This window comes from Zonotrichia leucophrys, chromosome 3, assembly GCF_028769735.1.
Source record: "Zonotrichia leucophrys gambelii isolate GWCS_2022_RI chromosome 3, RI_Zleu_2.0, whole genome shotgun sequence".
In the NCBI taxonomy this organism is placed as follows: Eukaryota; Metazoa; Chordata; class Aves; order Passeriformes; family Passerellidae; genus Zonotrichia; species Zonotrichia leucophrys.
The window spans coordinates 17,788,365-17,814,775 of NC_088172.1; the positions used below are offsets into that span (position 1 = coordinate 17,788,365).

Genomic DNA, 26,411 nt, shown 5'->3' on the forward strand with positions numbered 1-26,411 from the left:
GATGATTCTTGTGTGAGCTCTTCACCCTGTTCCATATTAGGAGGCCAACATTCCTTCCTTACTCCAAGGCCACAAACATATATTAACTCTAAACACGACTCAATGACAAGACACTCAAAACACAATTTATAATAGTGCACCTTCTCAGTAGCTATCTGGGTCAGAAGGCAAGGTGCCGAGGGAGAGAGTATTCGTATCTTGAGAAACATTATTTTACTCATAAATACTTTGTTGTGATCAACAGCCAGCCCTTAACTTCCCTGCTAACACCATTTCTGAAGATGGCTGAAAATCTCAACACCTTACATTTTTGTCCCCCTCCTCTAAATTAGGGAAGAACGCACTATCAATTTTGCAAACTTCTATTTCAGAAACTTTCCACTACTAGGAAGAAAATTTCACATCCATGAGAATCTGGTCATGTAATTTGTACAATCTGAAAATTAATCTTCTTTCTCATTTCCAATAGCCTCCTTCAAGTTCAGCTCCACGTTAATATCTTTGCTCCCAGGAGCCAAGCTTTCCACTGCAAACCCAGGACACTCCACATCTGCTTTCATGACAATCTGGTCTCTTGTTCTTAATAATGAGTTCTCAAGTGTATAGATTGGGATTTAATTGGATTAGTACTACTCTCCAATCTTCTCTGTCCTCCTTCATTCTCATTATTATCTCAACTTTTTCTCCCCTCTCTCTGAGGGATAATAGTTTTTTCCATGAGCCCATTCAAATATCTTTTCTTCAAGCCTTTACAGACAGGCAACCATTTTGCTTCCTTGCCACTTAATTTTGGCTAGTAGTTTTTACCTGCTAATTTCTAAAACAAACATTTTTCTCAATTTTCTCCCTTTTTTTTTAAAAGAGTTGTTCCTTAGCAGTGATTATTTTTTCACTATTTACTCTGGACCAAATTACTTCTGGATAATTTCTCATATTAGGAATTTGCAATTTCAGAGTTATGCACATAAGCTTCATCTCATTGTGTAAAGAATCAAAGAGGAGGGAAAGAAAAATTATTGAGCCAGGGAAATCAGAGAGAAACTTCAACCTTGTTTTCATGACATTTATAGAAAAGTCATCTTAAAATATACTGAGTAGATTTCCTTCAAGGGTCACAAATATGTTTCTGAAAAGGCTGCAACTGCCAAAAAAAGAAAAAAAAAACATTTTTTTCAATTTCTGCAAAAAGCTGAATTTAAAAAAAAAGGAAGCTATCACAAGTTTGATAATATAGCAACTAAATAAAAATAATTATGTTCTCTATATATAGATATATTGATTTATTGATTGATACATTAAGATAAATCAAACTGATTAATAAACAATCAAAAAATGCCCATCCGTTTTATCATACAATTAAGCCTACATTTACTATTTTTATTTTGTATTAGGATAACAATAAAAAGTTAATTACTTAGGCAACAGGACTTTCTTTTAATGTAAATGTAATTTGCTAATCATGAAAGAAAAAACAACTTCAGAGATGTACCTATTTTGTTACAAACTCGTTAAACAACTAGCAGCAATCCTCAAAGAGCTGTTTTATTCTGCATCTACTTATTCATATTTAGATATCTTCAAGCCATCAAATTTGCATGAAGATTTTTCAAATTTAATAGCCTTTGGCAAGAACTACCTGTTCTCATTTTTTTAAAATAGCTGCCTTAACATAATCAAACAGCCATAGTATTATGATCACACTTATTATTTTTCACTAAAACTGCACGTGTACAGACGTGAAAAATAAAAAAGCTACTCACAGAAATGCAGGAGAATAACTTACTCCCCTTAATAGGTTCCATTTAGTGCAGGTCACATTTTGCCACCGTAAAACCTAGTCCTGTTTGATTGTATTGATTTGAATTATTCCACAGCCATTTTTAAGCTTCTCATTATTCTTAGTGGTGGCAGTCTTTCCTTCAGAACTGGTGTCTCATTACTTTACCCTGCCTGAACAGTCAGCTCCACTCATTAGAACAAGCATCTGCTACAAACAGCATTAATGAGATCCATATGAAGGGATACAACAAGCCATTACCCACCTGGCTAATCATTTTACAGTACAAAGCTGATAATGCAGAGTCATCCAGCAATGCCTTGAACATGCTGTTACAATTACCTTATCCAGACAGGAACTACCATTTTAGAACAGGGTGCTGCAAAATTGGATGCATTTGTAAAGATGTATCTACTTTGTAGCTACTGTTGACATACAACATATATTTCATCTCAACAAAGCCAAAAGGCATGATTTCACTAGTGGGAAATTTGCCCTTTGGCTTTTGAATAGATTAGCATTAAAATTATTTATGAGACACCAATAGTTTGACTACTGTTCCAATAAATACTGAGAATTTACCAAACCAGTCAGAATAGCTGCAGAACTCAGTGACTTTTATTTAAATAATAATAATTTAAAGCAATATAATTTTAGAGATGGTTTTCTTCAAAACAGCATGAGTTTGCATACAGCATTTACACACAACCAAGTAGCTGGCACAAAGGAAATATTTCACCAAAGAGTGCCAATGCTAAATGAGCTTCACAGATCTTTCAATTTAAAGTTAATTTCTCTAAACCTAAGATACAAATACGCACATCTTTATACATTGGCATTTAGAAATATGAGGGGAGAAGTATTTGTTCACACTGTGTTTTTCCCTTTGGGACAAACATACTCCAGAAGGAATGCTGGAGCAGAACCAGGAGGGTGCCCTGCTAATGCAGCAAGGGCCCTGGAAACCAGGCACAGAGAAAGCAAGACCACAGAGAAGGCTCAAACCCTTCAAACCACAACAGACTAGGCTAAGCAAGGCTAAGTCAAAAGATTTTGAACTCAGAACCCCAAGAGAGCAAAGGAGGATGAGTTTTACCCAAACCAAACTCACAAACATACAAAAATATGTAAGATACTACTCCAGTAAATCCCACAAGATATTTTATAGAATCACTATCAAATAATTTAACTAATCAATTTCACACTGTTAGACAACATTATTTGAGAAATAACGCCCTTTAATTTAGGGAAATACTTTCTCTTTTTCTAAAATTATGGATAGAAAAATACAACAACACTAGGAAACCAAAAAAGCATGCACAGTTCTACCACTGGAAAAATGCCCCAAACAATGGGGAAAGGGGGAAAAAAAACCACCAACGACAAAAAACCAAAACCAACAGCTCTTAAAATAGAGGACGAGAGGTTCAGCTCGAATTGCAATCTAGAATTAGCAAATGTTTTTGAATAAAAGTAAAAGTAATTAGTGAAGTTACTGACACTGAATATCAGTTACAAGAATGTACCAAAAATGCTTCAATCATGAAACCTCTAGGAAAGACTGCTGCTGAAGAAATCAAATACAGGTAGATAACAAATAGTGACATGTAAGAAGTTTGGCTAATGTTGTTATTTTAGCTAAAATAAAACTTATTTCAGTGAGAAAGTATAAGAGAAAGTTACTAGTTATGCATCTGCTTTTCTTTAAATCCAACAAGGTCAACGAAAGAGCAGCGCTTTTTAAGCAAAGAGAGAGAACAAAGCAACAAAAGAAAAAAAGCATGCAAGCCTAATAATATTCTCATAGGCAAGGTCTAGACTGGTGCATCTAAACCACTTTTAACAGAATAGCTTCAGAGATATTTGATGACAGGGGTTCCATCTCCAGATAATGGAAGCAGGGGATCCATAAATGGGTCTCCACTAACTGATGTCTTAATATTAAATTCAAGAAGGTCACGCCTGTCAACACAAGCTTTCAGAATAACTAATGAAAATCTGTTTAATTGCATATGGAGTCTGGATCACTGGAGAACAACTAAATAATTAGAAGAATGTCCAATGTAAAAATGATCATAATTTTTCATTGTTGATTAGGATACATATCATGCAAAGTGTCCAAATGTCCAAATAATAGCTCAGATTTTCATCTTTAATCTCTCTTTCATATAACTTAAAGGTGAATTTCATTAACACTGGATCTCTGTAAACCCATTTTCTTCTCTGAATATACCTATCAGTCTGTGTATCGTCATAATCTATTACCAGTTATTATGTTTTGAAAAAAATTTAAAGAGCTATTTAGTTCCTTCAGTTTTGTTATTCCTCCATTCTGCTTTCTCACCAGAGAAACTAAAAACTAAAAACAGAGGACAGAATATTCAAAATACTGAAAATTTCAACAAGAAATTACACGTACACTTCAATTTGTTTCACAAAATGCAGTCTTCCAGGTACACTACTTTGTTCTAATTGCTTTAGTACTGAGAATGTGGGCATCCCATCCACACATTTGAGTAAGAAATGAGAATATTACATTAAGACATCAGTTTTCCAAATTAATAACATAGGATATGACAAAGACTCTTCAGGTCAGTTTAAGCTGGCTGACTTCATTTGTTCAGGGTCAGCAGCTTTGGAATGCCCTATGCCCTGTACTGCCCTGAGAATATGCCTTGACCTCCCAACACCCCATTGCTGTAACTTCCCACCCTGAGAATACCTGCACTGCAATATACAAAAGCTTGTGCATACAGCCAGTGTTAGTAAACCAATTATTCCCACACATTTCCTAATGCTAGGTCTCCATACTGACTGCAAGCTTATTTTGACTTTTCACACCATGCTCTGCCCAAGCTAATAAACCCTTGAAGTGTGAACTCCACAGAGGAGAGACACTTGAAGGGTCTGGGGCTGTTTTGTACAAGACAGCTTAGTTCTGGCTGAATTGTGATGAATCCTGACTGACTCCATGTGGAACCACTTGGCAATTCTCATAAGACATGCAATTCCCCATATTCTCCAGGATTTTCATTATCTGGGATGTTCTATTATTAAAGATAACAAACCTAGCAAAATAAAGAACTCAGGAAAAACTTTAGAATATGTCCAATAAGTCCAATGAGGATGAAGTTTGTTATTAAACAAAAGGCACCCCTGCAATGAATGTAAGAGAATTAGGGAAGATAAAATGACTGAGTCTTTAGCTGACATGAACTACATGTTTGAACAAAAGACCACAGGATGAATTTTTAAAAATACCCCTACAAATTTTCTGATACTACCCAGCTTCTGAAGGATCAATCAGAAGTTTTAATTTTGCTTATAAATAAAGTCCTCACCTTAGCAAACTCTCACTGCTATGTAAGATGATTCTAAGACCTTGGTGACAAGTCATGGCTGACAAACAGGCAAGGCTTATGGAGAATAAAGGTACCTGCCTTTAACAGTCATTGTGTAGAACAGCTGCTAGAAAGAAACTTGGTCACAAACTTCAGCAAATGTTGGGTACCAAGACAGAATAAAAATTAATCTCTGGAGCCAGTTTGTTGCTGTGCTTTGTCCCTTGTACAAGCAAATTCACTTTCCTGAGAAAATACAAACTGTCTACCGAATTTACTGTGTTTTGCTTTTTCATTTAAAATGAACTTACCGGGTGCCGTCTGCTTTCCAGCTAACTTTGTATGGTTTCTGCTCCAAAAACTTAATATTTTGCTTGTCCATGGAAACAGGCTGTGCTCCAGGGAATCCAGTCCTAATAAAAATAACCATGTTTATTAATGATCCTGCAATAAATAGTCACACAAGTAAATACATTTTTCACATCAGACTCAAGTCCATACCAGACTTGCTGCAAGGTTAACTCTGAGTTAGAACATGTTCACCAATAAAGTATTTTGCAATAGAAGTCAAAAGTCTGTCTCATAGGAACAAAGTTATTTGCTTATGACAAAACACTAAATTATGTGGAACTTCAAAGTTTTAGCTTTGCAGAAAGAGATATTTAAATTAAAAATTACAGGCATGATAAGCATTAACAAGTTAGGAAGCGGTGTGCATCACCAACTTTGGAATGGAAATGTCCAGAATCATAGACATTAAACCAACATTTTCATTACCATTGGTCAAAAATCCAAGTTGGCTGTAAAAATGAGTATTATACCTCTATATTTAAGTGTAATAGCAATGGTATAAATAAATCTACTGCTTGAGAAAGAACTAAGCATTTGTAAAGCTGGAGTAGGCCACATCTGGAATTCGAACAACAACACTTTGTTATCTCAATGGAAAAGTAATTCTAGAATCTTGTTTCTTAACACCAAAAATTGATCATTCCATTTCATTGTACAGTGCAAGACTTTCACTGCCAAGTGTGTTTGAGGCTTTTTTTAAATAAAAAATCCATGGTCACCTTTTTCCTCATTTTCAAAATGACCAGTTTCATTCTGCAAAATACAACACTTATTTCAAGAAAGTATAAATCAGTAAGTTCTAAATATTCTCATACCCTTCCCATCCACAGAACTGCTGACATTTTTGCTGTATTCCTCCTAGTTTTGGTTGCGTTGTCACCTGGGTCACACATTTAACTGTTATTCCTTCCAAGAAAATTGCACCCTAAAAAAAAATAATTTAGTATTAAAGCCCTCATAAAATCAAAACAGAATATGTCAATACAAGATTAAGACTGTTTTCACAACCCTCTAGAGCAATACAAGCTTAAACATTCCTTAAGGATTTACCCCAAAATGCCAAGATACATTAGCTCAGCTTTGCCAGGAAACTCATAGGTGAGCCATACCATAAACCCAGGAACTAAATGAGTTATTTATAAGGAAAAAATATAACTTAAAAAAGGCAATAAGGATAAGGCAAAAGGAAGGGATAGCTAGTACTTAGATGCTTACACTAATACTCTCAAGAGCATTGATCTTGGACATGATAAGGACAAACTTAACAAAAGAGAAAACATAAACAATAGATTTGTAACAAAATATTTGTATAAATATATTTTTATAATTTTTTCTCAATCTAAACCAGGTTATTAAAGTGGAGCTGCTATCCCGAAAGCTCCAGAAAAGCTTATGTAGGATCAAGAAAACCAATCTAGAAGTAAAACTCTAAAATAATTTGTACATTCTACAAAAACTTTGATGCCAAGAGGAATAAAAACAAGTCTTGCAAAGATTTCTATGGAGATCTCAAACCAACCAGACTTAATTCAACAGAATCTGAAATAAATATTCAATGCACACAAAGAAGATCAAACCATGACCTGTTGAACCCTGCATGTGAAGATACAAGTATCTCATATCTGTTCTCTAAAACTCTTGAAAGTAGCTTTAACAAATCCAGGAGTAGTATTTTTCTCCTCTGCATTTCCACATGCTGTGGCACTCATCTGTTATACACTTGAGCAAGTCTAGGAACTAATTTGGCAAAAATAACATCATAAATTGGTAATAATTTTCTGCCAAAACAGTATCCTAAACTAGCTCACCATAGGATAACTCAGTACTAGTGACAGCACAAAGGAAGCAAAAGCGAAAGCAGGGAAAAGCAGGACCACAGTTTTCAGCACAGCCTGCAGTTAATTAAGATTGGCTCAGTCACATCACCAAATCACATTCTGAGAACAGAACATCCTAAAGAAATATACTGGTTCATAACCTTAACTACCTTGAGCTCCACAGACTTTGTGTGTCACTCACCCCATACAATTTACATGGGCACCAGCCGGTGCAACAGCACGCAGGGGAGTGGGCAAGAGAGGCAGACAGCTCCTCGTGCCTGGCCAGCACATTGTCTGCATTCTGATAAGTGGTAAAGAGCGCCAGGAAACAAAGGAAGATGGTTCTGCCTTGCTTCTGGGAATAATGGCAGAGTGGAATGCCAGTACAACTGCTAAGATTGAATTAACAGGCAGGGAACGGGAAAGATTTTCCAGAAAAGAAAATGTAATAAACACAAAATTCGTATTGAAAGTGTTTCTTGCAGATTATCTGCTGCAAGTATAATCACTAAGGCACAGCACTATGAAAACAATGTGAGTCACTTGGGTATTCGTGCTTGGCTAACTTAGCACTTCAGGTTTCATGAGGACATTCCTTGGATAAGGTGCTAAAACTGAGCCAGATCCATGCAGTTTTTATCCTACTGTTCAGCTATCAATGCCTTTGGCAAAAGGACACTGGAGACCACAGTGCAGAGACTCCAGAGAACTCCGATCACCAGGAGCACATCAACTCCTCAGCACCGAAGACTACATGCACTGGTATCTACACTGTGCACAACCTTCACACCAGCTGTACTAATCAGCCTTGCCCCACTTGCCATGTATTTCTCCAGCCATCACTTCAGCTGAAGAAGTGGCAATGTGGATCATCCTGTGCTGGTTCATATCCTAAACACCATCTGGAGGAGTGGGGGAGTGGGAGCAGCCCCAAACACACACCTTCCTGACCCTAGTGGCTATCATCACCAGGCCCCAGTGAGAGCTGTCTTCAGCTACTCAGACTTGACTGTGTGCCAAAATGCTCAGAGACTGCCTCCCAGAAGGCAAGAAACATTCCAAACATGTCAGGAAGAGATACCTTCTAAAATTAAGGAAGTGAGAGACAGAGAGTTACACTTACCAGCTTAGATTTAATACCTAGAAACACAGGATCAAATCACAGTAACTGCCTCTTGGCATGTACAAGCAAAAAAGAACACAAAATCATACTGACTGTCACTCACTAGCAAAGGTGTTCCACTAAACATTTAGTTTTCATAATGAAACAGGCTTCACAGAATTGGCATTGCATGCATTTGCCTTGGTTTATTTTTTGTTTGTTTATCTTGTCCTCATCGAGGATCTCAGAAAACATGGGGCAGATGTAACTTCCATAAACCAGAAGTGTAACCTGTTTCAAAACCAGGTTCAGAGGAGTTAGTGTTTCTCTAACAAAACAGAAGAATCTGCAGGGTCTGGTTTAGGCATAAGATCATCAATTTATTTCCACTAAACTTCCTATTAGCATTCTTATTTTTGTGACATCTCTGACTTTATTAACAGGGATACAGACTGGAATGGTAGTTTAAGATTCACTGTTATCCTTCATTTTAAAAATAGGCTGGAAATAACACTGAGCAATTCAGCATAAACAAAGTTCTACACTTAATAATGGATAAGAAATTATACAAACACACACTGGTAGATAATTAGAGAAAAATACATGGAAGCAGCAAGAGACCAAAAGCTGAATTAGTATTGTTCTGCCTTGTGAAAGGCAATTATGTTGAGATATACAAACAGAAGTATTAGCCTTAAGACATGTGAAATTAATTTTTCCCTATTAAGCCTTACTAGGATGGCCTCAACTAGAGGCTTGCATTCAATTACAGGCACCACAGCATCAGGAAAACATGAGTCAACATGACAGAATACAAAGAATAACAAGAAAGGTCAGTAGTACAAAAAAAATATACTGTAAGGAAAAAGTGAGCTAATCAGCATTTAACATGGAGAAGGAAAGGATATCCATACTCAAGCACATAAAATGGTGCTGCCAAATCAAAAAATAGTATTTTTCCCATATCCTTCAAGATGCCCACAATTGGCAGAATAAGTACAAGGGTTAAACTTTGCAAAAGAGAGTTGGTCAGGCAGAAAAACCCCAAGTCACTAATATTTAGAATAATTGTACTGTGATACTTAACTAATAAATATTATCCTCATTACATCAAATCAGTTTAATTGCTTCCTTCTGTCTCACAGATGACCACAAGACACCTGCACTCAAAATCATGAATTAAATCATTAACAGCCACCATCCCTTCCAGATTGTTTAAGATGTCACCACTCATTTCAGAAGCACTGCATCTCACACCCCATAAAATGCAACTTACTTGGGACTAGAAAAGACAACATTCCTAATAAACAGTAAAAGTTTGAGCCATTAGAGGTTTGTAGGTTCTGGCTCAGAATTACAACTTTTTGCCCGATTTGCAAAATGAAATATTTTTTTCCTGAAGTGAGATTTTAAGTGTCAGTTAATAATGTTGTTTTGATGCTACAATCAATACTGCATGCACTGACAATGTCAAAACTTGTTTGGATTTCCTGTGTGGCACCTCAGACTCCAACAAGCTCATTTCCTGGTACCTGTCGACTTCCTTCAGGTGATGACAAAGGAAACTGTAATGGCTTTATGTTCTAATGATTCTGTAGTAGTGTAGGAAAGAAAGGCTGTCAAGATTTTTTTACATCAAAATATGAAGTTTTAATGAAAAATGCTGCAGTAATGTTTCTCACATCAGAGTTTCTGAAAGGGACAGCATATTAACTTCATTTCACGTGCTAGCTAGCACTTGTTTCTGACTATTCATTACCCTAGCAAGATGCCTGGGAGCTGTCTCCTCCTCTACTACTAAACTTTTCTTCTGTCTCCACAAAGATTTGGGTCAAAATGAGAAAAATTCAGACCATTGCTATCACTACAGCTCCCTCCAGTTTTACACTGCCTACCCCTAGGCTTTTAGGAAAGATATGAATTATAAAGGTGGAAACATCTGCTGCAGGAAACCAACATAATACTGAAAATGTAGCCCTTTAGACAGTAAAATCAGAGTATCTGAGCAAGAGGTATTTACCTGATACTCACTCCCCCTGTAGACCGCATATTTACAAGGAATCACAAATATCCATCTCTACTGAGTTAAGCAGCAGTCCCATCTGCCAGCCAAGAACCTTGGTAAAGAATTCTGCCCGTTCCTCCTCTTCATGTCAAAGAATGTTCCTTCAGAGCTGCAAAACTGAATTATACGAATATGCATATTAACTAGATGACTTTTTCTTTCACAAATTATCTAACTCATAATTAACTTTTAGTTATTAATATGCTTATTCGTATAATTTAGCTTCCAGCTTTCAACAAAACTAGGGTGGCAGACAAGAAAAAGCCTGGGAAGCCAATATCACTCCTGTTAAACAGACCATTTGAGTTTTATGCTTGATGAAAAGAGGCTGTCGTTGTAATTCATCATAACACCTCAGCTCCTAATGCATCAGAAGACACATCAAAAAAACTCTAAGGTTCCAGCCCCTCCCAAAATATTTAGATATCAATGTTTTACTACAAGGCTTAAGGAGGAAGTGGTGATATCCCATAAATACACTTTTACTATGTCTTTACAGTGTGGGAAATTTTTTATTCCAGATGAGGGATAATTTGAAAGTTTTCAAAGTTCATCTTGCTTCTTTAGACTGGATTTTGTATTTCTGTCAGGTTAACATTTTCCATACTCCACCTGCAAACCTTGTTGACCAGCTGCAGTAACAACAAAATGCTTTTTTGCAGCCTATTTCAATATGAGGATTTCCAAATCTTCCCAAACAAACACACCTCAGCACACAAGTAAAATAATTCAGTATTATGAAAAAAAAAAACCCTATTCTTGAGCTCAGCAATAGTCTAGCCTACTTTATTTGCAAATAAAAAAGCGAGTCAGGAATTTGAAGAGAACTGAGTCATTAGTCTTCAGATGATACAAATATATTCTGTGTACTTGAATATTAGTTCCATATCATGGCAACTACAATAACTCGCTTCATCAGAATTATGCAGATGTATGTCAGAAATCACAGTAAGTGATCAGCTGTATTTCTTACAAAGCTAAAACAGTTTTGAACACATTATGATCTCAAAGTTGCCTTGGGTTTTTTAAGCTCATATTGCTTTTTGCTAATCCAATTTTCAATCCCACAAATTTTCCAAAGAAAAACTATTTACCAAAATGAGCACTGTATTTTAAAAATTCTGAATTTCATCCACATGACTACAAAAAACAAGACCTGTTTCCATCCAACTCTAATAACATTTCATCTCCAAAGACAGACTGAATAACTAAAAAGCGCTTTACTATCTCAAAAAAATTGTTATAAAATTTTAAGTCATTTTTACAACTGGAATATTTGAGGTGTTGAATATTAAAGTTCCCGATTCACATAGGAAATACAGAAAGTTTACAATGTATCTGCAACTTTTTCCAGTTACAGACAATGCTTCCAGTCCCCATTTGTAAGAGCAGAGACACATGTATAGCATGTAGGATGAGGTAACTGATGGGTATTAGGTTATGAAATTATGTTTAGCAATTCAAATATTAAATTCCAAATGAAAATTACCAGTTTTAGGCGTTCTTTTCTTCTCTTGCCAAAGGAAGAGCTTGATGATCCAGGTTCTGATTCTGGGCCTCCAGTTTTACCATTATCCTCATCCTCCTCTTCATCTTCATCAAAACACCACTCTGGAAGCTCTGGTGGTGCTGGTGCATCATCTTCATCCCCATAACGACGAAAGAGTTCCTTCAAATAGTCGCCTTTATAAATACCCGGGGGTCTGGCCTGAGCAAAAGTAGCCACAGCAGCCTCAATACTGTCAAAAAAAAAAAAAAAAAAAAAAAAGAAAATCACTCTGGATGCCTAATTTACATGTCTTAATCATGTCATGCTTTACCAAACATAAGAATTATTGGGACTGAGAATCAATACAAATTCTGAAGTGGTAATTGCAAAAACATTCCTTATATTTCAAAGTCCGTGCTTAGATCAGCCAGGTAGCAGTTGCTCTTGCAGAAGATTCTGCATAACTTTGTGGGCACTGGAAATGTTCTCAAGTAACTGCAGCTGCTTTGGGACCTTATTGCAGCTCCTAGTGGTCTGCTGATCGCTGTTTTATCACAGATAAAACTTTTTTTATTGCTACAGAGAAGCAATGGGTGACATGCAGGTAAATACCTGAGGACTGCACAAACACAAAAGAAGACTAAAGAAACATATCAACAAACTTAATGAAGAAAAATGCAAATGTTTAAATTCAAATATGGTTACATTTTTCTCCACTAAGAATTGTCTTTCCTCTCATTAGCCATCATACTGAGAAAAATCACCCTAATCTTTTAAATTACTTCTCTTTCTAGAAGTTTCTCATAAAAGGACTGTGGTTCAGTAGTCTTTTACTATGAACCTAATACTTAATCTTGCCCAAATAAATTAGAAGCTGGACCACAAAAAAATTAGAAACCAAAACTAACAGTCATGCATCTTTACCAGCCAAGGAGAAAACTCTCCAAAACATACAAGAGTGAGCACAACACAGGGGTTTTATTGTCACCATTTTCATAGTTTCTATGAAAATGTTTAACTAAAAACATTGGATATAATTCTGTCTTCCATTTATCAAGGCTATGAACAGCAGTAAGGCTCCAAGAATCAACATTTTAAAATCTTACTATATAGGGGAAAGGAGAAACCACAAAAACAGAGAGATGTCCCTGTTAGGCTTCTTGAGAAGCACGTGTCCTAAAACTGGAACCAAAGCACATACTATGCCCTGTACCTTTTTTTTTCAGATATTTAATTCAAAATCCTTTTTTCTTTTTGTCTGATCTGTTCAGTATGGAATGGAGCCTGAGAACTTTAAGAGGTTAATTTTCCAGTATAGACAGAAATAGTGTCTAAGAACCAGTAAGGTTGATTCACTCCTCTGATCTTTGTAAGAGGAGAAAACATGACATTCTCCAGAGTGACACTATCACACAGTATCACTTCAAAAATGACAGTTTAAGAGTCTCAGTTACTTAGAAGGACCTTTCTTCCCCATTCTGTTTTCTAAGACTCCTAATTTCTTTCTCACAAGACATTTTTTACTTTGCTATCTTTCTTAAATTGTTTCACATCTTCTGTAATGAATGCCACTGAAAGGACAAAACAAACTGAAAGTTATGGGGTCTGAAAAATGCTCAATTTTTTTTCTGATATTAGAAGAACTCTATAATCTTCTGGAATATATGGCAATGAAAGCCAAAAGAGATGGCACAGATCTCAAATACAGAACCCTAGCTAAAAAAAATCCAATTTTCCAGGTTCTAGAAACACAGCAGTCTTTGGGAAAAATAAGTTGTTGAAAAGAGAATCAAGTAAGGTTTCTGACCTTATCAGTCAGAAAGCTGAAGAGCTTTCAGGTCTTTCTCTAAACTAACTATAAAATATATCCCACTGTACACAATACAGCAGCAACACTCCTACATCATACGCTTAAGGAATGAACACGGATGGATTTTTCCATCAGGAAGATCTTATTTCCTCATTAGCAAGAAACAGTGCCTTGTTTTAAAGAATGATGCAGCAAATTAGATTTATCTCAATACAATGGTCAGCATTAACCAGCAGCTTGCCAAAATTGTTTCCTTTGCTGTGGACATTTTTTCCTACCAGGGAACATCTGGATGTTCTATTAAAATAATCTGACAGAGATTTACAAACTTGACACAGTTAACTACCCAAAGCAAAAAAAAATAAGTCAGGGCTGTTGAGCTTTAAGGCTTTCCCTACCATGGTTTGAAAACAGATAGGCAGCATAAAAGTAGGAGATCCAAAGAGATTCAAGTGCCTTCCCTCTTCAGAACAAAGGATCAATTCTAAGCCTAACTATTGCATGCCACTTTAAAATTGTTTGATTAAAAGCATACAATTTTTCTAACTCATAGAAACAACAAGAATCATACTATAAAGCCATTTGTGTCTGTGTCTACTTCCTATACACAGCTGGGATCCTGCGAAGACTCAACCACCCATTACTAAAGGTTTTCCATCTCCATTACTCCAATATCCTTAGTCCAGGTTTACTAACAGACAGCAATGAGCTAGCTCTTTGCAAACAGCTTGCACATGTATGCTAAGCATAATAACTGCACATCCAGTCACAAGAAAATCCTGCAGGAGGAGTAGAATTTTCTTCACTTTAAGGACCACACATAAGAAATATCGGAATGCTTAACAGGCTTGTCAAGAAACATGACTTTCACAGGACTCTGTCAAGAAGGAAATAGTGTTTTGTAAATACTATAAAAACAAAAACTATGCAGAAGTTATGTCCAACAGGATGGTACAGACATTGTTTAGGTTTGGGGTTTCTTTTAAAACTAATGTTATGTAAAAAAGATATTTACTCTGTATGAAGGAATCACCATTTTTAAAAGATGGAAAAAATGGATGAGCCTGTATAGAAGCATGCTGTAGACTTTAGTCAAAAAACAAGCTGGAAACAAGGACTTTGTTTGCCCCCAACCTTTCAGAAGTATGTGTGCTACTCTGCTGTTGCTCTAGTTAATCTCTTCAGATCTCAAAAAAGCCCAAAAGCCTACACCTACACAAAAAAGATGAAAATGTATGAGAAACAATCCTTCAGGAATCTCTGAACTCTACATTCTTATTTAAAATGTGGGACATGTCATGGGAAAGAGACACAATATGATACATACACTGCTCAAGGCCCACACACAGCAGGTACAGTTGACTTTTGACCTACCAGACCTGGAATTCTTGACTACAGGCTAAGCTATCAAGGGACGATACAAAAAATGTTAATATGGGCTGTTTACTCAAGATTCTTAGGCAGCTATAAAACAAGAAATAGTGAATACATTAGCACAGCTGACAGGACAATGAGTGAAACATACTTAAGAACCCTTTGGCCACATTCCACAAAACCCCAGGAACTAACACACAAAGTTACCTCCAGTCCATCTTCTCGACCAAAAAGGCACAGATCAAAAATCCAGTTCTATTGAAACCATGTGTACAATGGACACCTAGAAAAGACAAGAAAAGGGCATCATCACTTACAAGTACTTTTAACGAACATAGTTACTATCAAAAGTGTGAGTTTAGATCCTTCCACCTTCATCTGTAACATTAAAAGGTTATCTCCCTTCCCATCACAGCAGTAAAAACACATAAGGTACATAAGCCTGAAAGGCAATTTATTACATTCTTTCTGCAAATTAGCAGCAGCAAGGGTATAGGGCACTTCATCACAATCAATAGCACTAACTTAATTTGATTGAAATATGGCTAATACAGATAAGACTCACAGATCTGCTCAAATGCTTGTCAGAAGGCAATATAATCAAATTCATTAATTGAGCTTTTACTGGACTCAACAAGCATGACATTCATTTCATACCATCAGGCAAAGAATCATATTCATATTACCTTACCTCAAAACTGAAAGGGGTGCCAATAGACCATAATTCTATCTCAAATTCAACATAAACATACTAAGACCAGACTTAATAATTTTGAAAAAAAAAAGAACGTACAAAAAGAAAACTATACAACAGTATAATCATCTTGAATTGCTTATCTTTTCAATTTGAAAAAAACAATTAAGTCTTCAGCCTCTGTTCTACTGAACTCATCCCTTAGTGAAAGGAGGGATACACTGTCAAATGCATTGCACTTTTTTTCTCTCAAGGCAACAGCACCATCTAGTGATAAGCAGACCAGCCTGAAAACTTGTGCTATTAAAAATGTCATGAAGGATTCAGACAAGATGCTGCCTCTTCCTCCCACTTAATTTAAAATTATAAATATCATTAAAGTTTCCACTAACATCAAGAGCAATTATTCTTAACATTTTTCAGTTGATACCATAGAATCATAGAATTGTTTAGGTTGGAAAAGGCTCTTAAGTACATTGAATCCAACCATTAACCCAGCACTGACGAGTCCACCACTGAGCCATGACCCTAAGTGCCACATCTACACAGCTTTAAATACCTCCAGGGATGGGGATCCAACCACTTCCCTGTGCAGTTTGTTCTTGTGCTTGAAAACTTCACCTTTTGGTGAAGAAATTTCTCCTAATGTCCTGAACCTCCCTGTGTAACCTAAGATCATTTCCTCTTGTCCTGTCACTGGTTGCCTGGGGAAAGACACCGATCCCCACCTGGCTACAACCTCCTTTCAGGCAGCTGTAGAGAGTGATACGGTCACCCCTGAGTCTCCTATTCACCAGGCTAAACAATCCCAGATCCCTGAGCCACTCCTAATAAGACTTGTGCTCCAGACCCTTCACCAGCTCCGTTGAGCTTCTCTGGACACACCCCAGAACGTCAATGCCTGAGCACCAGGGGACAGTCACTTCCTAATCCTACTGGACATTGGCCTCCTTGGCCACCTGGGCACGCTGATGCCTCATGGTCAGTAAACTCAGCACACCCAAGCCCTTCTCTGGAGGCAGCTTTCCAGCTGCTCTTCCCCAAGCCTGCAGCATTAGCCAAGGTGGTTGTGACCCAAAGTGCAAGACCTGGAACACAGCACCATGCAGCAAGTCATTTAAGCTTTAATTAATTTGCTCATTTCTCTACCACAGCTAGTAAAGCAAAATTGGCAACAATTCACTTGATGCGAATTCAAACAAAATGTGAGTATCTATCTGTTTTATGCACTCCTCTACACTGAGGAGTAGAACTTTTTCAACTGGAGAACCAAAGTACCTACAAAAAGTAGATTGATAGAAACAAAACAAAAAAAAACAACTTTAAGTGGGTAAAAAAAAGTATGTATTAACTGTAATAGGACTGGGTTTTGTGCCTGCCCCACCAAAGTTTCCTTCTTGATAAAGCAAGGTAAAAATTATCATGAATTTTTTGGATTCATCATTTCTAACCATTTAAAAATACTAAAAACTGTGTAACTTGCATCATATTAAATGAATTTTAGCTTACTTATATAATTTATTCCTAACAATCATTTCTCCTTTGTTTTCTGCTGAAGCAAAATTTTTGTATGTCACCTCCTGAAGGTTGGCAGGCCTAATGCTGTCCTTCATGCTGCAAAAATAGTTTCCTTCCTATATTGCTCTAGATGAATTGAAAATTTTGATCACTTAACATTCACATTTCAGTCTCTTTTCACAACTAATCATGACACTGAGAACAAAATTGAACACAATTGCTACCACTAGTCCTTCAGCTGCTACTGCTGCCAAAAAGGTTAACTCAATAATTTTATACACATGACAAGGATAAGAAGCATCTCAGCATGAGACCATACGGCTTAGAAGAGAAAGATCACACAGGGTACAGTACTATCACTGCTCTAGACCTCTTTCACTTCTGATAAACACCCTCCACACCACTCCCTCTGATGCCCTGTCAGAAGAAACAAGTGCCCAAAATGACAAATTTCAGTAATTCACAAAAGGCAAAATAGAAAATTCCAGCATTTCTCTTTCGCTACAAAAACCTAAACATGTTCTTCAAAAGTTGATTCAACGTACTACTTTCTCCTTGCCTCTTTCTAATTGACTTTTTTCCCCTAAAGAGGTGAAGTGTCTAAATAAAGGAAAACCTTCCACAATTCATCAAAGCCAAAAAGTTACTGACTCAACACTAAAAATGACATTTTATAAGTCGAAACAGCAACTAAATGGGTCTGCTACTTATAGGATATCACCATGCTATCCATGCACTTTTTAAATTGCTGACCATAACCACTATTTCAAGTTCTAAAATATTATCGAAGGACCAAGTGAAAGAACTGCAAAAGGAGACTGAAAATGAGGAATTGCTAAAAGAAAAGCAAATGGGATCAGTCACCAACAATGTCTGGCATAAGTTTTGAAATGCTGTTGGTGAACTGGTTCTGCTCACTCCCATTTAGCAGTTCCTCATCTTTTAAACCATGCAGCTGTGTTACTGTTCAGAGAAGAACACACAGATCTCTGTCCTGGTTTCAACTGAAACAGATTCTTAATTTTCTTCACAGCGGCTGGTGTGGGGCTGTGTTTTGGATTTGTGCTGGTTGATGATATAGAGATATTTTTGTTAATGCTGGGCAGCAAAGCCTTTTCTAATTTTCATGCTGGCATGCTGGTGAGGAAGTTAGGGGTGCCTGGGAAGCTGGGAGGAGACACAGCTGCAACAGCTGACCCAAACTGGCCAAAGGGATTCTGCAGAACATAGAACATTCAGTGCATAGAGAGAGAGGAAGAACAGGAATGGGGGGACATTCAAAGTGATGCCATTTTTCTTCCCAAGTCACTGCTAGGTGTGATGGGGCCCTGCTCTCCTGGGGTTGGGAAGCAGTGAATTCATTCCTTGCTTTGCTTGTGCATGGCTTTTGCTTTCCCTATGGAACTGTCTTTATCTCAACTCGTGAGGTTCCTACCTTTACCCTTCCACTTCTCTCCCCAGTGCCACCAGTGGAAAAGTAAGGGACCAGCTGTGTGGGGCTTGGCTGCTGGCTGGAGTTGTGCCACAAGTGTCTCTAATTAAACTGCATTCTGTGCACAACAAAGAAGCAAGCAAGCATCTAAAAGAAAACTAGGTGTAAAAATGTGCGACAGAATTAAATCTCTCAAGCACTCAAAGAAAGAAAATTCTCAGTGGTATCACATCCTGCAACAGAACAAGAAGCAATGGCCACAAATTGAAATACAATAAATTCTGTTTCAACATGAGAAAAAAACACCTGTGTATTGTAAGAACAAACACTGGAAGAAGCTGCAGAAAAAGTTGGAGTTTCCAAGCTTAGAGGCTGGTCAAAAGCCAAATGGGCATGGTCTTGAGGAATTTGCTTTAGCTGGCCCTGTTCTAAAGAAGAGCAACTGAGTCGCTGATTTCCACAGGTCCCTTCCAATAACTTCAGCTATTCTTCCATGTATCTGGATGAATCCTAAACTGCATGAACATACCAGCTTAGTTTACCAAGCTCTTAGCAATGATACCTGCACAAACAACTGTTCCATGTACTCATAAGTTGCACAGACACTCAGATTCAAGAAGGCTGCAAAATTACCATCCAAGAAGATTGAGGATGACACCCATTCTGACTCTGGAAACTCACCTGCAAAGTAACTTCTTGTCTCTGATAGTTTGCAGATAGGGATGAACATTAATATGATTGACAAAAATCAGAGTAAAACAGTTTTAACTAAAACTAGAGGGGATGTAAAATAAACTCAGAACTTACTTCTCTCTGAATAAAAGTATGCTCAGAACATTCAAATATTCACCGCAAGACTGTATACCACAGAAGAAAAACTTAGCATAGTATCTACTACCAATTTTGTGAGACTTGCTAAAGAATCTCTGATAATCCAGTTGGCAAATATGACTTCAAGTAAACCACACCACCAAATATATAACTCGCAGATGTATCAGCAGAAGTTACAAAACCACAGTGCAAGTATCATGTATTTCTAGACAGCTCTTGGGCCTGTGTAATTTTCTGCATTAAGCCAACAGCTGTTATCAAACTGATGGATGCAGAAACATACTACTTTCTGTAAAAAAAAAAAAAAAAGAAACATATTCATTTTGCAGTAAAAGCAATCAAATTTGTATATGTTTAAACACTGTACTGAGGAAATTCCTTTGCTCAGACTTCTAAGAATAAGAGACTGCAGTTACAAGCCAATATGATACAAACTAAGAATAAAAACTAATGATGGGCATAAGATGAATATAAGATGTACCTATAAGCTCTGAAGGATTCTTATCACTGAAGTGTTCACATACACGGATAAATGTTTCTGTATTCTCAGGTGTAGGGCACTCACCATGCCTGAAAAACACAAGAACACATGGATTAGGAGACACCTGGGAGAAAGGCAAAAAGAGAAAAAAAATTAATTTCTTCACTGTGATCTTTCAAATTAAAAGCCACAGAAATAATTTAAAAGAGCACACAACTTACCCTTTACATTGGAGCTTTATATATTTAATTCCCTCTTTCTCTATATCATTTCTGTCATAGAATCTAGTGGTGTTGGTTAAGTCTACCAGCAAACCCATTTTAACCTAAAAAAAAAAACATAAAAAAAACAAAAATAAATTTTATATGTGGTTCAAATAGCTGTGCATAAATACTAAATATCTAAAACCATAAAAATTAAAAGCAACCACAGGCTACAACTGTAAGTTTAAAAAGCATTAAATATTGCATTTTTTTGTAAAATCTGTATTTTACCACCATTACAGACATCTGCATTTCTTTGTGAAAGCTGGTGTCTAAATTAGCACTAGTCATCAATTCAAAAACTTCAGTTTGCTCCAACCAATGATTCTAAATAAGAAAATTCTGCTAACAGCAGGAAAATCTGGTAAAGAATTACTTTACCATGCTAAAAAGACAAACATGATGGAATCAAGTGCTCTTATGCAAAGCAGAGCAATAATAAACACTGGCACAGAGAACATGCTGTAAGAAACATTAACTACTGAGACTTACACATAAGTACGCTCCCAGAAAAAATGACTCATTTTAATTTACCTATTAGAGTGCAAAACAATGCAAAAGAATGAATACATTATCGAGTCTAAAAATTAATCAAATTAATTAAATTCTTAAAAACATCTTATTTAAAGCTAAAATGCAGAACAACTTCAGGTATTCAAACATGCTGTCAGCAGCTAAGGTGGCAGTGTCAACCACTCAGACGTTAGGGACTTCCTGAATCCAGGGTGCCTTGCCCACTCTACCCTAATGTGTTACCTTAGTGCATCAATTTATTTTTTTAGTGTTTGTTTTTGCAGCTGGAAAATGGATCTTTTAAGGAGCCTTGTGGAAGTTACTATGTTTTTAAGAAGGATGGAAAGGAGGAATTCCACTGGGTGGCGCAAAACACACAGCATATCAAAGTATATCCTACTGATCCTTGTTCCAATGTGCAAAAACAGCTCACTAACACACCTGAGCAAAGAAAGTATTTCTGGCTTCCTGTCTTGTAAGTGCAAGCAATTGCTTTTGGACAAAAAACTCAGTGTCATGCTTTCAGGTAGGACCAACAGACTGGCAATAACTTAGCAGTGCAATTGCAAGAATTACAAAATTAAAAAATCATTTCCACACAATTCAGAAAATGTAAAATCCAATTATAACTAAAATACAGTTCAAGAAACAGCCATTTCACATGAATATGTTGTTCAGTAGACCCCTAAAGGAAAATTTCCAATAATCTATAGATAGCTCTCCAAGATATTCAAACTTCTGATTATATATGTTTATAATACTTATATACTTTCATATTACTTTTATTTAATAAATATTAAAAAGCATCATGATATTTATGTCAACAGTATTAAAATTTCTAAAGTAATATCCAGATCAGTTCTGAATTTCTCATTGCAACTTTGCATATTGCATTCAGAATACTTTATTTACTCTTATTACTGTGTTTTGCAGAAATATAAACCACCTCACAAGGAGGTCCATCTGAAAGCAATGTTACACCACCTGAAAATATAAAGTGTCAATTGAGTTGCTAAGCACGGAGACTGACAGCATCCTAGACAGTGATTAACTCTGTAGAAATTATACAAAGGCAATTAATTCAATGATTACTTTCCTCCCTCTCCATTCCCTACAGCATTTTGCAAATGTCTCCAAGACTACTTAATTCAGGCCTGTAGGACTTCTCACTCACTACTCTTTTGCCATTTTTGCATATAATTTCAATCACATGCAAGTGAAGCTCATGCCAAGTGACACTGTTCCTCACACACTTCATGGGGCAGTACAGCAAATAGGCATCAAGTGTAATTTATCCAAAGCTATAAAAGCATTTCTGGCATATAGAGCATATAAGACCTGAAAGCAGTTTCCCTGCTTTACAGAAAGCCCAATCATTTGTATTTTCAATCCATGGGATTGACTGCACATAATACATTATAATTTAGAGAGTGCAAAGCACAAGAAAATGATAAAAGAATTTTTAAAGAAAGGGGGGTTATACAATGTATCAAAGTATACAACTATGATTTTCAAAAAATCCATGCCAAAAAAACCACCAGTACCACTGGAACAAAATAAAAGCCTTCCCCTCACTTCCTCATTTCCAGATATCCTCAGCTATTATTGCCTTATGCATGCTCTCTTCTGCTGCTGTGCAATAAAACCAGGTTCCCCTGTATGACCCTAGAAGCTTCTCCTTGGACACTGGAGATTGAAAACACCCTCCCCAAGGAGAGAGCATACTACAATACACTGAATTCACTCCAGTCTCAGCAATTTTCTCTTTAATTTCTTATTTGAGAAAAATAGTTTAGATCAGTGATTGAATGTATCTATGAAAACAATAATATGGCTGAAAATTGGTAAGCAGTTTTACTAATAAGAATTCTGCAATTCTGTAATTGAGCATACTAATTACTCAAATATTCTTTTGAGTTAACTAATGTCTTAGCTCTTTTTGACAGAAATAAATCTACCTGTATAAAGCATAAGCTGTATACTAACCTACCTACTCAAGAAATTAAAAAAAAAATTATTCACGCTCTCACCAATTGCTCCTGCAATTCGTTTAAGAGAACATTAAGATACTATGCCACTACTGGCAATCACAAGAAAAATGGGGCTGGCATGGCTAATCAAATCAGTTTCTAACATTCAGATTTTCAACAACTCAGCTCCCTGAGAAAAGGAATCCCACAGGAAGTTTGTTACAGACAGTTCCACCCAGACAGATGTTGTTTTAAATGCTAAACCAGCACCTTCAAAGATCTGTGGTAACATCAACATCTCTCTGTTACAGAAATCCAGATGTAAATGTTTCTGCTGAAGTCTTTTATTTGGGAGCTAAATTATATGGACTTAAGTAATAACCAGTTTTCAGAAATAATTATTCTGCAAAATATTAGCAGTAAAAAATACACTACAATAAAATAACAAGAATCATGCAGAGTGAGCTGCTTTCACCTCAGGTGGGAAACCTCACTCTTACAGAACTCCTCAATTTCACATTTATTTCATTGCTGGCTTGTTGGTAAATTGCTAATCTACAAATGGTAAGTAACCACTACATAACTTGGCAAATAAAAAAGAAATATATATTTTCAAATAGCAAACACCCACCAACAATGCCAGGGTCCAATACAGTGTAAGAGATTTGACGAGAACAGAGAGTTTGAGAGAAATTCTATGTTCAGCTTGTTAATCAAAATTACCAAAATATAAGTGGGGATCCTCATGCTACTAATTTTACTATCAAATTCTAATAATCTGATGTCACTCAAGACATGAATTTGTAGCATTACAACAGAACTGACAGATGTGACTACTGGAACGGCTAGAGTCTCACCATGATTTTTTTTTTTTGGTGGCAAATCACTAAAGAGGCAAGCATTTAGAAATTCTGAGTAAGGTTATGAAATTCTCTGTAACTTCAAAATATACACAGAATTTTAAATTACTTTAAAACATTAATAAGATTGGTTTGGGAAAAATTCCAGGTATACCTATCAAATCCAGAGTCAAAAATAACATAATACGTAAAAGAGGAACTCAAGTAGAATTTAGATGCACATGTCAGAGACTGAAATTTAAAGTTTATGGTTTGAATGTTTTTATTAAGGATTTTTGCCCATTAAAACTGTATCATGAAGCTACACCAATAAGTGCTGCATCACCAAAGCCCACCCTGAAAGAGCCCCCTGGCTGAGGCCCTGGCCTGTAAGCTGATCTGAGATGAAGTAAAAGTGACATTATTCCAGGTCTGGGCTGGGGGAGAAGAATACTTCCACAGGAGAATTCAGCCCAGCAGCTTTGGGGTGGAGCCACAGCCCCAGGCTTATCTGCTGCCAGGTCTGCACAGACTCTCCCCCAGCCCAGGAGGAGGAGAGGGTTTGGGTGTTTAGCCTCCTTGAGCAGAAGCAGTGAACACCCTGCACAGAGCAGCTGTGGGGACCCCACCCCAGGAACACCACATCTACAGGACATTCACGTGAGGGACAGCAGAGGGGGTGTCATGGTCCACCAAAGCCCCCTGAATAACCCCAGACCCTGCACCAGAGCACTGCATGTAATGCAAAATGATGCAACTGACACAGAGCCTTGCAAGGGACAGTGACAACCTTCCCCTGCTCAGGGGAGGCACCTGGGCATTCCCACCTGACCCAAGCATATATTAATCCACTGGATTCTATACTTTGTGGTGAAAGACCCTCCCTACAAAGACAACCAGATGGAGGGGAGCAGCAAGATGTCATTGGGACCCATGGTTTCTATTTAATCTGTCCCTGTCACTCTTTCTGTGCCCCACCCACCTCTTTTTTCTATTTCTTTCTCTTTGTTTCTTTTACTGTTAAATAAACTATATCCATTTTTTGGTATCAACATTTAACCTCGTTTGGTTTTAATCCTTTAGGAAATACTTTGAACCTCAGGTTTCTTACCATTTTATTCACAGAGAGTTCTGTTTGATCCTCTGTGATTAGAGTGGATCATAAAAGCACAGATGCAAGAACTCTAACAAGAAAAATCCTTCCAATTCAAGCACTGAGAACAGGCACATACGCTTCACTGATCGTACTTTCTTATCACATTACTGCACAGCTACTCCTACCACTGCTACACTGAGTAGTTCACCATCTACTTCATACCTATGCCTAAATAAGATTAAAAAAATGAGGATTCCCATCTTTTAGTCACCTAATTCTTCTGATATTTCAGGTCTGATACTGTTAAACAAATTCAGAATTAATTTAACCTCGATCAACAGCAAAAAATAATGAAAAGATCTACAGAAAAAACAGCACTTGCATGATTCATCTCATAGACACAATCAAAACAAATGGCACTAAACTTCAATAGAAAGTTTAATAACCCAATTAATTAATTAGGTGGTAGATCTTTCTTTGCCTAGCAGGCTCAAAATCCCATTTCCCATATGGGGAAATGCACCGGACTGGCCACAACACTACAGAGACCTACATGAAAGGCTGGAAAGGTCCTGTTCCCACCTCTATTGTCACAGTTGTGCTACAGTACAGAACATGCAAACTGGAGAACACAGACAGAAATGGGCAAAACAGAGGATGAAGAAGGGAGCCAGAACCACAAGCCTGTAGTGGTGGATGCTACAACGTTCAATAAGGGAACTGCAGAGTCCTGTCACAGCAGCCCCGGGCAGTGCCACAGGCAGGGGAAGGAGTGCCTTGAGAGGCTCAGTACCAGCCCACACTCTGCTGCCCAGGTGGCCATGAAGGCCAATGGCACCTGGCCTGTGTCAGCAATGGTGTGGCCAGCAGGAGCAGGGCAGGGATCGTCCCCCTGCACTCAGCACTGGTGAGGCCACACCTCGAGTGCTGTGCTCAGTTCTGGGCCCCTCACTTCAGAAAGGACATTGAGGGGCTGGAGGGTGAACAGAGAAGAGCAACAAGGCTCATGAAGGAACAGCCGAGGGACCTGCTCAAGAATTCTGACCTGTAAGAAACCACTTTCAGAAATCTATTAATTGCAGAGGAGACATGGAAATGCAAACAAACAAACAAAAATTTTTGTACAGCTGTTCCAAACAAAGCCATCGACAACTTTTTCCTTAGATCTGAAAAGCAACACTTCAGTAAATATTAATAATGAGAGCAATGTTTCAACTATTAGAAAATTTAACCTTACCTTCAGACTCTTTAAGTAGTTGGATAACATACTTGGGTGAAAACGATTTTCTTCAGCAACCTGTTCATCATATCTTGGTCCTAACATTGTCTTCAAAGGTAAAAACTTGCCTATGAAAGATAATAAAATTTTGCAGTATTTTATGTATATGTACAGTTACAACCTAGCATTTCAAACCAACATGGTGAGCAGTTTTAGACATTCACCTTCAATAATAAATAATTGCAGAAATAGTACTGTCAACAGTAAACTGGAATATTTTTTAGTTATGAGTTCTCAGATTTCATCAGTAAGTTTAAATGTTTAAAGGAAATACAGGTCAGTTCATCTGAAACAGAGCAATTAAACATTTTTAGCTAACTTTTTGTGTGATTTAAGTTGGGACAGCTACAGCACAACAGAATACAG

The 26,411-nt window shown here is 37.1% G+C and overlaps 1 protein-coding gene across 1 annotated transcript in view; it reads right to left on the minus strand.

The window, feature by feature from the left end:
- RNGTT (RNA guanylyltransferase and 5'-phosphatase) overlaps positions 1–26,411 on the minus strand; it is a 170,675-nt gene that overhangs the window by 140,482 nt on the left and 3,782 nt on the right. The window contains exons 2-8 of the mRNA XM_064707516.1: positions 26,004–26,113; positions 20,307–20,410; positions 20,086–20,174; positions 15,337–15,412; positions 11,946–12,195; positions 6,285–6,394; positions 5,430–5,531 (exon numbers count right to left, since the gene is read on the minus strand). Coding sequence (XP_064563586.1) covers positions 5,430–5,531; positions 6,285–6,394; positions 11,946–12,195; positions 15,337–15,412; positions 20,086–20,174; positions 20,307–20,410; positions 26,004–26,113 — 841 coding nt within the window. The remainder of the gene's footprint in view (positions 1–5,429; positions 5,532–6,284; positions 6,395–11,945; positions 12,196–15,336; positions 15,413–20,085; positions 20,175–20,306; positions 20,411–26,003; positions 26,114–26,411) is intronic.